At 39.8% G+C, this 14,415-nt stretch overlaps 1 protein-coding gene across 2 annotated transcripts in view; it reads left to right on the forward strand.

The window, feature by feature from the left end:
• DENND1B (DENN domain containing 1B) overlaps nt 1–14,415 on the forward strand; it is a 252,418-nt gene that overhangs the window by 106,775 nt on the left and 131,228 nt on the right. For both annotated transcript variants that reach the window (XM_008164283.4, XM_024102044.3), the window contains exon 5: nt 6,748–6,867. In XM_008164283.4, the coding sequence (XP_008162505.3) occupies nt 6,748–6,867 (120 nt within the window). The remainder of the gene's footprint in view (nt 1–6,747; nt 6,868–14,415) is intronic.

The following is a 14,415-nucleotide window of genomic DNA, read 5'->3' on the forward strand; positions in this document are numbered from 1 at the left end:
TCAGGCCACTAAGCATCAGTAGGGCAACTCTGCAGCAGCTTGAGGCTGCAGTAGCCCCAGGTACTCTTACTTCCAACTCTTGCAGGGTTGAGGAATGGCCAGTGGATGACTGTAGTTAGGGACCCAGTGCCCTTGCCCGGGTATTTCATCACCTCACTATGTAAAATTTCTGTGTGCTGGGGCTGGTTACGTGGTCCAGAATCTCCCTTCACTTTGCAGTGGAACTGCATTAATTCTGCTACAGCCAGGGTCTTCTGATAATGTAAGCTTTGTCTCTTTAATTGATTTGTTTTTGTATAGAATGCTCTTTTGGGATGAAAACTTAAAAAACCCCAACCAAAACCACAAACACATAAGTAAGGGTAGGGGAAGCAGGGCAGATGTGGTAAATACTAAAGACATTATTCCTTCTAATTTTCAAAAGTAAATAATATGAATGGAGGCTAAAAATCTGTGATCAATACTTAATGTAGCCACTGTACAATAAATAAAGACTGAAAAGCAAACCAAAGGAGGACACAATTGTATAAAGTGCACATCAGGATTTTAGTTTTTAATTTCAATTTCTGTACTATTGGTTTAACTCAGACCCTGAATTTCATTAGTGATGATTGTGGTTGATTTTTTTTAAGGGAAAAAGTCAAACCCATACATATAAATTCTGATGAGTTTACTCAGTTGGCGCTAGGAGTTCTAGGTCTGGTGTGTAAATAAATAATTTCAGACTTTAATAAATGACACTCAGTTGTATAATAGTTGTAATAGCTCCTTTGGTACCATTAATGGGTGGCTAATTTCACTTCTGTTTATCATGGGGATTCCCTTCTGCTCTCCTTTTCATATGGGGCGGAGGGATTCTACCATTCAGGGTACAGGGTGTTTCTGCATTTCTTTTGTATTGTTTGCCAAAACAACTCTAATACAACTTCTTCCTTCCTTCCTCAACCAAATTAAACTAATCAGTTCTGTTTCTCCTCCTTCTCCATGTCTTTGTGTTCTTTGCCTGTAACTGGTGTCTGTCTGTCTGTCTGTCCTATTTCTTCAGGGGCCTCACATTCCCCATTTTCTCTGTCAACCTGTGTTCATCATGGTTATCCTCCCTCTAGCCAAAGAGTCTCAGCTGTGGCTCCCTATAGAGTCCATGACTGCAGATCCCTTTAATTGGTCAGAGGGTCACTAAAGTGCCATGCAAGCTGTGTCATCTCTCCTGTGGCTGCCTTCATGGTATTTGTTGCCCAGGGTGGGAAGGATCAAATTCAGTCCCAAACTGCAATATGTAACCCCTAGACTACTCAGTCCTCTTTCTGCTTTGAATCTCGTCTCCTTTCATTTGTCTCTGCCCTCTAATCCTTTCTTCCTACCTTCTGTTTATCTCTTTTTTTCCCCTTCAGCTTGTGATCCTTCTGCAGAGCACTTCCCAGAAGAAGAGAGTACAGTAAATGTGCGCTTGCAGGTAGCACATTCCCAGAAGTATCACAAAGAGTATTGAAGTGACACTGATATACCTCATTAATTTCACCTGCTGCTCTTGCTGTGTCACTTGGGAAGCATTATGTGCCGGAGTCCTACTACCCCTGCTGGTACATGAGGAGAAGGAAGAAATCTAGCAATGGAGGATCACTCGTATGCTTTTGGATCACACTTGGGCTCCTGTGCATAGCATTTCCGCAGTGACCAAGTAGGATCAACAAGTGAAAATGGTGGGGACGATGTCACTTTCACTCTGCTGCTCTTGGTTGATGCTGTTTTTGTTGATGTGTCTAGGGGAGTTGCTAGGTGCAGAAGCCCAGGTGTGATCTAAAAGTCTAAAAGCATGGTAGTCAGTGGATGTGGGAGGTCACTGGATCTACAGTCCTCACCAAAGTACCTATGTAATTTATCACATACAGAAAACTTTGCTTTAGAAGTAAGTAAGGAAAGTGCATTTTCAATCCAGGCAAACACTGAAAATAAAGGAAATGTAGAGTTAAAGTGCTCCCACTATATACAGCATCCCCTCTATACTTCACTCATCCCAGATCAATGTACAATCCTAGCTGTGACCATAATATATAGTAGTTAGCTAGTCTGTTAATGCATACTTTATTACTAAAGACAATGTTTATTAAAGATTCAGTCCATATTTGCTTATACATACACCTCTACGTTGATATAACGCTGTCCTCGGGAGCCAAAAAATCTTACCACGTTATAGGTGAAACCACGTTATATTGAACTTGCTTTGATCCGGAGTGCGCAGCCCCGCCCTCCTGGAGCACTGCTTTACCACGTTAAATCTGAATTCATGTTATATCAGGTTGCATTATGTCGAGGTAGAGGTGTAGATGATCTTTGTTGGAATGGAAGATTATATAAGTTTTCTGGGATATGGAAAAGAAATGTTAGCTTGTTGTTGAATCCTTGTGTTGTATAAGGTATGTATTCTATATCTCTATTAAAAATGGCTATTCTGTTACATTTTGTGTTAAGATTTTTTTGGTCAAGTAACTAATTTGGTCAAGGAAAGGTTAGAATTAAGGTTGTGATCCAAATGGGTCATTTAGTTATTTTGTGCACACTGAACATAAAGATGTGGATAAATTATCAAATAAATGATGGATTCACCTTATCCTGTTCAATTTGGTTTCTTTCAGTTTTTATGTTGATTGAAAAATACATTTTTTAACTCTGTTAACTATTTTTTTTAATGTGGAAGTTTCCTAGTTTGGGGACTTTTTATAATTTGAGCTGTTTAAATCTTTCTTTGCTTTAAGGCTGCTTCCTGTTTCTGTTGGAGGCATAAGAGATCAGGGAAGCTGGAAAACAGCTACTCCAAGTTGGCTGGAGCTAGAGTCAAATCTGAGTGCTAGAGCTATAGAATATGGATTGGAACTGGGGAGGCAGGACTAGGCCTGGGTTCGGAGTCATGGAAAGGAATTAGTTGGGGACTGAGGACCCAAAGCTGGAGATTGTCAGAGGTCCTTATCTCACCATTCATCAACCTGTTTTTAGCCTCGTTTCCCAAACCTCCAGGTCTTAACCCAGGCTCCAGAATGCACCTCTACTATGTACTCTGAGTTAGAACAGCTCCTTGAGTGTCTGGGGAAATTGGCCTTGCTTACAGTTCATCCAGATAAGTGCTGAAATGCTGAAAGACTTTTGTGTTTAGAACTTTAAGTGTTTCAGAACCTAACTGGCTGAGCTGTAATCAGAATAGTGCCATAGCCATCAGTTTTCCTTCACATAAATAGACATGGTTAGGATGAATAATGCTCTTATATTTTATATCACATTTCTTTAAAATATATCCTCAAACCCTAGCCCAAGTATGAAAATTTGTTTAATTGTAACATATCTTTCTTAAGTTTCACAGATAAAAACAAAGCCATTTAGAGGAATCCTAAAACTTCAACAAGAGTCAGTTTTAACATCTTCAGTCTCCTAAACTGTTAAACAGATTTGCATATAATAACAGAAAAATAGTTCTCTCTCTTAGAGTAAGTGGTGTAAGCTTGGGGATGATGCACACTAATTTCTATATGCGAGGAAGGGATTTAATTCCCACTTTACCCAAAGATCTCAAGGAAGCCTTCAATTTATGTCTCTATAATGTGAATAAGGATATTTAAAAGAACTCCCTATCTACTATATAATCCAAAGAGCTGTTATATTATTATGTAAAAATGGATGTAGACAATTTTAAAAACTTGATTTATTTATTTGATAGATTATAGTGACCCTGAAAGAGCCCTTTGTAGTCTGTAGAGTTAATAGGTGTTTATACACATTCTTCACTATTTAATGATTTATTACTGTTAAACTAAAATTATATATAAGCATGCATTGCAGGAGTTGCATATAAAAAAGAAGGCAGAAAAGAGGAATGAGAGAGTGAGTAAAAGGTCAGTAACAGAATATGTAACAATTTGCATCTGTTCATTTTACTCAAGAAGAGTGGACTACATTCAGTTAAAATTATCTGCTTTTGACCAACACTTTGCAAAATATTTTTTTTTCAACCAGAGCTAGACCAATTAATTCTGTGCTCTATAATGAAATGTGGAACTATATGTAATAATTTATATGTCACAATGATCTGAGGGAAATTTTCACCATGAGGAAAGCATCTTTCTTTTTCTCTGGCAATTGCAGAAAGGACTGTTAAGTATTTCTGAGAGAGAGACCTGGGTCCAAAGAAGCCAAATATATTATACTAATTGGATTTAAATGACATCCCTCAAAATCACTTTAATCAGAGAATTTATCACAGCATAACGTATACAGTAGGTACATGAATTAGAAGTGTCAACATTTGTTTGTATTGGTAACATCTGCTGAATTTTCATAAATTTTTACAATATTAGGTTGAATTATTATTTATATTCAGAAGACTCCTATCACCATAGTATCTCAGAATTTTGTTATGAGGCTTGAATTGGATCAGCCTGTGTTCTAAATAAGAGGAGAAAACTCCAAGCTCTCCTTAGTCAGATAGGAACCCAGGAATTAATACTATAGATGATGCTTCGATCCTGCAATCTGATCCAGGTTGGGGGACACTTGTGTCTGTGTGCAGCTGCACAGAACCAAATAGAGCCCCACATAGGCTTGAAGGTTTGCTTGCACAGTTTTGATTGCAGAATCAGAGGCTTCATCATTTGGGGAAGGATGGATGAAGAGGTCTGTACTTCTTGCACTTTTTTTCTGAATGTGCTAGGTTTGTGCGTAAGTGTTTTTCTTTGGGAAGCAATTTCCAGAGATAGTGGCCCACTACTGCGAATGCCTTATCTCCAGCATAAAGCTCTGTTGGCTCAGACAAGTGTAGACAAGTGGATCAAAGATGCTGAGGTGGTCCTTTAATGTAACCTCCTACTGAAACAGTACATTAGAAACACATATAGCTATGGATAGAAGGAGAAATTATTAATTTTGTTTATTTGTATTGCTATATTGCCTAGTGGCTGCAACCCCACTGTGCTAGGCATTCTATATACATACAACAAAAAGACAATTTCTTCCCCAAAATGATTCAATTTGAAGTATAAGACTTTGGACAATAGGCTACAACAAGCAAATAGGGAAAGCAAAAGTAAGTGAGATGATTATGCTAAATATGCTGTGATCAGTGTGTAACTACAGACCAGCCATTTCTATGTGAATTATGGATATCAACGCAGCTGTGAGTTCAGGGAGAGATTTGAAAGAAGATATTCTGGTGCAGATTTTTATAGGGACATCCTCTGATGCAAAGGGGCAAGGTGTAGGAGAAAGCAGAGAGGTGTTCACTGGAAAATTTAACTGATAGGCAATGCAGGTTGATGATGTTGACAGAGCAGAGACGGGTTGACAGCTATATACCATATTAGAGGTTCTAAGCTGTGAAAAAGGCCCTTGAAAGTAAAGACAAGTTGTTGATTTATTTACCCGCATACTCAAATAGGGCTCATGTTTCAGTACAGCCAATTTATGTGCAGATAGGTCCTAATTCAGTTGGTCCTTTGGAGGACCAATTTGTTATGAATGCCAAACCTGACACGTTGATGCTTGTTCTATATGTTTTTTTTATGTGGCCTCGGGGCTGTAGAATCTGAGCACCTTCAGATTAAACAATGTGACTAACATTCATTGAATGTAGTTCATTCTTTCTTTCATCTTCTCCACAGGCAGAGAATTGTATGTGCAGTGTAGTGCCCCCTCCCCCCCTTAAATGTGCATGCTGCTATGTGTTTATATGACAGAAGGCAGGTTAAAGAAGCGTGTCTTGCACTTGGAGTGGAAGGTGGTAAAGCTTGTAATGGTCCTTTGTTCTTGTGGGAGTTCATTCCATAGTCTCAGACAGGCCTCTGAGAGGGAACAAACCACATGTGATAGATGTTACTCATTGAATGCAGTGTTGTTTTAGCCATATCAGTTCCAGGATATTAGAGAGACAAGGTGAGTCACGTAATATCTTTTGTTGGACCAACTCTGAGTAAGTTTCCCAGACCTGAAGAAGCTCGAAAGCTTGTGTCTCTCACCAACAGAAGTTGGTCCAATAAAATATATTACCTCACCCACCTTGTCTCTCTAAGATGTTACTTGTGTTACTTAAAGGAATAGATTGGGACAAGGAGCCTTGGATGGGTGTGGGGCTGACAGGAATGGGAACCTGGGATGGAGACTGGGACTTGCTGGCCAAGAAGACTTGGACAAGGACTTTCGGGATGAGAGAAATGAGAAGCTTGGGGAGGGTTACTGCTGTGCAACCTTAACTCGGCCTCCTTGTGTGTATGCATTATGATACCGTCTTTAAATCAGTTATCTCACACTATTTTTTTCACAGGCACTTAGTGACTTTTGAGTGCTTGACTTTGCAATCCTAACATTACTTTAACGCGTGTGTGTGTATTTGTAATAAATTAGAAAGTGCTGTCTCCTGCACAGACAAGCTTTACCCTTGTGGTAGAATGTTCCACTGTGCCTAAGGTTTCACATGGTGGATCAGTCCTCATCTTGGAGTGTTATGTGATCTTTTAGGTATCCTAGACCTAAGCTATTGAGCACCTTGAGGATTAGGATCAAAACTTGCTTACTTTTGATTACAGGATTTGTGAAAACTTATCATTGTGTTCTCATTTTTCATAGTTTAAAATAATGTTTTTTCCTAGAAAAAGTATTGTCCATGCTGCTAACTGAATTACATATTTGTAAAATTTTAAAACTGTTTTTTCCCAGCGTACTGTCATATATGATTTAGCCATTTTACAATCTGTTTTTATTTTTTTTTAGGGTGTCCCAAAATCAAGTAGGACAGCACTTTACCTTTGTGCTTACAGACATTGAAAGTAAACAAAAGTTTGGATTTTGCCGGTTAACATCAGGAGGCAAAATCTGCCTCTGTATTGTAAGGTGAGTGAGTATAAGAAGAACTGGAGTTTCTTACTCCATGGACTTGTTATTTTTAGGGTTATATTTTGTTGTGCTTTAAAATGCATAGAGACTTTTTTAATAGATCGAAAATCTTCTAAATGATGATGTATACTCACATACCAGTGTGTTTCCTTTGTCCATAATAATATTAACAATTAATTTTTGACAAAGGAATAAGTTAAATGATTTTTATGAAATTGAACCTAGGGATAAAATAAATATTCCTACATAAATAATAGGAAAGATCTGCTTTAAACAGATATTTGAGAATATTATGTAGCTTTTCTGGCTTGAAATATTACGTGTGCGCTAATATTTTTTTTAATGAAACAATTGATACAGACGTTTCAAGTAGTTGAATATTGTTACTAGTTGTATTAATTCTGATGTGATATTCCAGAGCTAATCAGTTGGAATTCTTGAGTCCTGAAGATCATTGCATCACAGCAACATTTCTATCTGTGTTCCTTTGCGCGTGCATAATTTTCACCAAAAAAAAGTTAAAATATCAAACGTTTTGTCGATCAAAACATTTTGAAAAATTTTGATTCAGAAATAAAAAAACATTTTGTTTCAGCATTTTCACTTAAAAACATTTTGATATTCCTGAATCAAAATGTTTTAATTTGATTTGTTGTACTGACCTGAGATGTGTCCTTTCATGTTAGTTTGACATTAAATTGCATTTCCGTGTGGTGGTGTATCGTCTTCTGGGCTGTGTAGTTTGGGTGCCTGATGCCGCCATTCTCTCCTGTGGTCTGAGCTCCTTGGCTGGACTACACCTGGTATAAGGCACCTGCAGATAGGTGATTCTTATGCTGCACCATGCTGCTTGGTTAGAGGAGAGACTGCATTGCATCATAGGAGATGTAGTTCTTGTACCAAATATTTCAAACTGACCAATGCTAAATATTTTGTTTTGGTTTTCCTTATGGAAAATAAAAACAAAAAGGCCAGTCAAAATTTTTTCATGGGAAATTTAAATTTTACAGAAACTTCATTTTCCATTGAAAAATCATTCTGACTGAAAATTCCTGACAAGTTTTATCTAGCAGCTCTAAAGCTGACAAAACCTAGAGAACAAGAATGCAGCAAACTACTTAATTAAAATTTGAGCAAAACAAACATCTTCCACTTTAAAAAGGAGCCTGGCTGCTTGTAAAACCAACTAGGAAAAAACTGGAGGAACCAGTCTAGCTGCAGTGTAAGACAAGGACAGGAAATAGAAGGCTCTCAAAATGGGAGGCAGCTGCAGTACTGGAGCCATTAACCACAGACAAATGGGAAAGGAGCCAGGAGCTGCCAGTGGGGGAAGAGTATCCTGAAGAACAGTGGGGAAGAAGGTGGATAGCCTGTGAAGAGCTGTGAAGAGTTCGGAAGTAGAGGATCAGAAGCTGGACAGTTCATCTAGAGCAGTGCTTTTCAAACTTTTTTTCTGGGGACCCAGTTGAAGAACATTGTTGATGTCCACAACCAAATGGTGCCAGGGATGAGGGGTTTGGAGTGTGGGAGGGGCTCAGGGCTGGGGCAGAAGGTTAGGGTGCAGGGGTGAGGGCTGTGGGAGGGGGCCCGGGAATATGGGGTTCAGGGTGCGGGAGGGGGCTCAGGGCTGGGGCAAGGGGTTGGGGTGTGACAGGAGGTCAGGGCTCTGGGCTGGGGGTGCAGGCTCTGGGGTGGAGCCGGGGATGGGGGGTTTGGGGTGCAGGAAGGGGTTCTGGGTTTGGGGGACTCAGGGCTGGGGCAGTGGGTAGGGGTGCAGGAGGGAGTCAGGGCTCTGGGCTGGGGGTGCAGGCTCTGGGGTGGGGCTGGGGATGAGGGGTTTGGGATGCAGGAAGGGGTTCCATGTTTGTGTGTGGGCTCAGGGCTGCAGTAGGGGATTGGGGCACAGGGTTGGGGCACGGACTTACCTCTGGTGGCTCCTGGTCAGTGGCGCAGCTGGGGTGCAGAGGCAGGCTTCCCGGCTGTCCTGGCACCGTGGACCGCGCTGCACCCCAGAAATGGCCAGCAGCAGGTCCAACTCCTAGGCAGAGGCGTGCAAGTGGTTTTGCGCAACTCTTGCCCGCAGGCACCGCCCCCTGGTTGCCGGTTGCCGGCCAATGGGAGTGCAGAGCCGGTGTTTAGGGTGGGGGCAGCGCGTGGGACCGCGTGGCTCCCCTGTCTAGAAGCCGGACCCGCTGCTGTCCGCTTCCGGGGCACAGCGTTGTGTCGGAGCAGGTTGGCACTCGCCTGCCTTAGCTGGGCAGCACTGCCAATAGGACTTTTAACAACCTGGTTGGCGGTGCTGACCAGAGCAAGGCGACCCAGTACCTGAAATGCTGCGACCCAGTACTGGGTCTCGACCCATGATATGAAAAACACTGGTCTAGAGGAGCTGGTGAAGGGCATCAGGAGGTTAGGTGACGTGCTAGGGAAAAGGCCTAGCACTATGTATAGGGGAGATGGGCATAAGTAGGCCGGATACAAAGGGAGAAAGGGAACTGGCAGCAGAGAAGTTTTTAGAAAGAGCATTTTTGTTGTTGCTGAAAATGCCCAGTCAAATCTTTACTAGGATATTCAGCAGCCTCCAATGTAATGACATTGCTTTGCAGGCAGGGTTTTTGGAGTGATTAAAAAAATCAATATATTAATGAGAAACTGTCTGGTGTTCACTTTTTGCTTTGTCCAAACAAGTGAATAAGGAACTGGGTATGACTGTGGAAGTCTGTATTTTCTCATGTATATTAATTGGCTTTCTTATAGTAATGATGATAACTATTTAATAAAAACACTTGAAAAATAAATCCATCTTGGCTTTTGTGGAGCATGAGGATACTGAACCATTTTCATTGTTATACCTTTTGCTGGTATGTCTTGTTTAGGCTCAGGGAAAATTTATTCCTGTGCTTTAGCTCAGTGGTTCTCAACCAGGGGTACATGTATCCCTGGGGTACGTAGAGGTCTTCCAAGGGGTACATCAGCTCATCTAGTTGTACAACAGGCTGCATAAAAAGCACTAGCGAAGTCAGTACAAACTAAAATTTCATACAGACAATGACTTGTATATACTGAAATGTAAGTACAATATTTATATTCCAATTGATTTATTTGATAATTATATGGTAAAAATGAGAAAGTAAGCAATTTTTCAGTACTAGTGTGCTGTGATATTTCTGTATTTTATGTCTGATTTTGTAAGCAAATAGTTTTGAAGTGAGGTGTAACTTGGGGGTATGCAAGACAAATCAGACTTCTGAAAGGGGTACAGTAGTCTGGAAAGACTGAGAACGACTACTTTAGCTCACTCCCTTTGCTCACAACCCTGCCTTTCCACGTCAGACAAAGAAATAACATTTTCTACTTGTTCTTCTAACTTTGTCTGACTTATCTCTAATGTTATAACAGTAAATGCTTCATCAGTTCCACACTCCCAAGTGCTAATGTTAAAATACTGTAAGTGACAGTCTTTCTGTCTACTTAAAAAAAAGTATTAGAGCCAGATCCTAAGCTGGTATAAATTGGCATAGCTCTACTGTAGTCAGTGGAACCTACGTTGATATACATCAGCTGAGGATCTGGCTGATGGTCTGCTACTTTGTAGAAATAACTAATGAAATGAAAAGTGGCAAGCTATAATTTTTCACTGCATCATAATAAAAACATTGCCTTTATTGCTTCTGTTGTGACAATTTCAAATTTACCATGCAATGCTGAATGCATAGTTGTACCAGCTTTTATAAATCTGTACTTCTGGATTGGTAAAATATTAATCTTTAACTCGAGGAGGAGGGTGTGAGAAAAAATCGTTAACTCTGAGGAAAACTTTTCAGGAGTAGAATGCTGCCAAAAAGATCATGCTGTTACTTTGTAACACATTAAATCTTTATCTCGAACAGGATGAGTATTGTTTTTCCATTGTTTTCTTTGTACAAATGGAGTAAAATATAAAAGCATCAAGTACTGTAAGGTGATTGTATTAAGTAGTCCTTAATACCGAAAATGTGCAGTTCACAAATATGAGATTTCATTTTCTTTAGCAGCTGACTGTATGAGATTGCATTGAAACTTTGCTGATAGAATGTATGTGTCTGTATTTCTGATAGATACATATTCGGATCCAATGTGGTCTGTACTGTGCATCCGAAATTCATTAGCAGTGAGCAAATGTGTTAGTATTCACACACAGATTTGTGCTAGAATTGCATCTGAGTATCCCCAGTGTATGCGTTTTTTATTTTAAAGATTGACCACATACAAAGAAAATCTTAAATTGATGCATGTTCTTGTACAGAAGGTTAATTTTTGATTGCAAGAACATTACCTGTTACTTTAAGGATTGCTTCGGATTGTTTCCTGTAGCTTTAATAAAGGCAAATTGGGGGAAGGTCGAGGGTTAGAAGATGGAGAGAGCCCCATTTAGCAAACTGAAATGGTAACTGTGATGGGTTCCCTCTTGGATGCCACTTGGAACAGGGATACCACTGAGCCCACCTGACCCACCAGCCTGGGTTCCCTTTACACTGTACTGCTGTGCAGTCTGCTGAGCCCTCCCTCAGGCTTCAGACTGCACTTTACCAGCACACATACAGATAGGGACACGCCCAGATGCAGGTTCACACAGTTGCTGTGATCGGCTCTGCATGGGAAGGCTCAGCTAAGGAACTGCCCAGTACTCAAGTGCACCCCCCCTCTAGAAGGTAAACCCAAAATTATACTGTCTTGTGCTGCACAGAGATCTGTAGAGCATAAGCTCATGAAATTCACCCCCTCCCTCAATGTGGAGAGGAATATTCACAGCTTTCTGCCCCACAGTTATGATTTCCACACACTGGTTTTAGACAAAACAAGTGTATTAACTACAAAAGATAGATTTTAGGTGATTATAAGGGATAGCAAACAGATCAAAGCAGATTACCTAGCAAATACAACAAACACACAATCTAAGCGTAATATACTAAAGAAATTGGATATGTGTAGCAAATTCTCACCCTTAATGTTGTTTTAGCCAGATTGCAGAGATTCTTGAAGGCAAGCTACACTTGTTGCAGCTTAAAACTCCAGTTATTCCTTTCACAGGCTAGACAACCGTCTAGTCTGGGTTCAGCCCTTTCCCCCCAGTTCAGTCTTTTTGTTTCTCAGGTGTTTCCAGCAGTCCTCTTTCTTGGGCGGGGAGTCATTGAAGAATGAACCATGATGATGTCACTCCTCTGCCTTAAATAGCTTTTGCATATGTCAGGAACCCTTTGTCTCCCAGTTTGACTCCCATCCCCATCAGTGGAAAAACACTAGCATTATGACGGAGTCCAGTACCAGGTGATTTGGTCACACGTCCCTGTAGGGCCACCACAGCCATGACTCAGAGGCTGTTTGCAGTGTCCACAGGAAGTCTTCCTGGTGAGATCTTAGAATCTTCAAAGACCTATTGTTCTCCATAATGGCCTGCCATCTAGACTGATTGCATTCTGCCTAGTGGGCATTCCCCAGGTGTAAACACGTTTGTAATAGATGCATAGACAATATTCCTAACTTCAGATACAAAAATGATACATGCGTATAAATAGGATAATCATATTCAATAAATCATAACCTTTTCAATGATATGTCAAAGCACATATCTTGCATAAAATACATCATAGTTATGCCCTAATCATATCATAACAATATCTCTATGAAGAATATTGGGCATAATGCCATGGTAACATGTAACTAAATTCAGTACAGCCTGTGAAGATTGTATGGGGAAGCAGGAGCAGACCAAACAGAAAGGAGAGAAGAAAGTAAAGAGATTGGATGAGTTGTTGAGTGGGCAGGTGGGAAGCAGAACAAAAGCAGGCATCCTTCCACCTGTAGCTTCCTTTTATGGATGGCACCTTGCTATGTCCTAGCCAGTCCCAGACCTCTGAAGTAATAGGATTTGATCAAAGGCAGTCCTGCTGAGGTAAACATGATGTCATTGGGTGGCGGTTTTCAGCTGGCTGTAAAATACTGCCCATCTCGTAGTTAATGGATTCACTTCTCTTGTAGTTTCTTCTTCACTTGAAACTTTAATATGAGGAAACCAGTTTTGACATTGTAGCCACAGGAGAATAAATACCACAAGATGTACTCTTCTTCTACTCATGAAATGCTTACAGTAATAAAAGAAGGGGAAGAAAAATGCAGACTGTGTGTGTAGGTGTATACAGGGAGAATTGTCTCTAAATTAGAATGTTTTTTTCAAAGTTTTCTATAAGGCAGCAGCTAGTGTAAGTGTATTTTGTTTATGTTGACACAATGAAAAAAAATAACCCAATATATAGATTTAACACCTTTTAATTTTAAAGAAAGAGACATTGATCCAATGTACCTTAAATGATTCTGATTCCAGCTACCAAACCCGAAGCCCATTACAAATAAGTGGGAAACCAACCATATAGTGAATCCAGAAAAAAAGAAATCTGTTGGATTCCCCTCCATTAGTTGTGCATGATTCTTTGCAGGACTCTTTAAGACTGCTTTGTGAAGCTCACAATGTAGAATCCTGCTGTGTGCGTGGTCCCCTCCAAACTTTTCAGCTAACATGCCTTCTAGTATGTAAGCACAATGGGATGCTCCTTCAGAGTATTTTTTAAATATACCCTGTTGTGCCTATGTGCTAGATTGGGTCTTTTTTATATGAATAATGGCAAATGTTTGCAAATTCAGATTTGATTGGTATCCTATAATATGTTTGTAAATTTTAAGTATTCTTCTGTTATGGGGGGAAGTGTGATTCTTTTATATTTTATTACTAAATATTTTGATAATATTTAGAAAAAACATATACTATAGATATTGAGCAATACTAAATTAATGTTGTATTGTCTACAACTAAATTGTTTGAATAGAAAGGCCAACTATTACAGCTGTGATTCATTTTGTTAAAATCTTGCAACTGCTGACTGCTTCTAATGCTGACCTTATGTACGCTGAGAAATGCAAGACATCATTAAAAATTTTCTGCCTTAGATTTGATTAATGAAATTTTATGACTGTAAAATTGTCACCTACATTTCCAAATGAAATGCTCTAATAAGGAAGACAGGTTTATATGGTAAGCCTTTGTAGTTCTTCAACTCAGACCATGCTTGAAGCTTTCTCACTCTTCCTTTAGGCAAATCCCTTAGAAGCAGAATGTTTCAATTTTACACATTTTGTGTCAATTTTCCAGACAGAAAACTAGCCCCTAGACATTAGACATTTAGCTACGGAAAGGCGGTTTCCTTAGTTTTATTTGATTACTAGAAGTTAGATTCCTGCTGATAGTTCAGGACTGTTAGTGGTTACCTGACTATTTGACAGAAAACATTTCCTTTCCTTTATTTAACCTTTGACTCATGGATGTAAAAGTTTTATCAGAGCTATTGTAGAAACATAAGTGAGGTGGAAGTCTACTTACTGTGACAAAGATGATGCATGACTTTGAATAAAAGTCTGAGCTCCTGCCTTGTTGCTACTTTGGATTAGCAGAAAATGCTAAATACACTTTTTGGAAAGATCTTGAAAGATCTTGTGGTAGTGTTTTTTTCATTA

This window comes from Chrysemys picta, chromosome 8, assembly GCF_011386835.1.
Source record: "Chrysemys picta bellii isolate R12L10 chromosome 8, ASM1138683v2, whole genome shotgun sequence".
Taxonomy (NCBI): domain Eukaryota; kingdom Metazoa; phylum Chordata; order Testudines; family Emydidae; genus Chrysemys; species Chrysemys picta.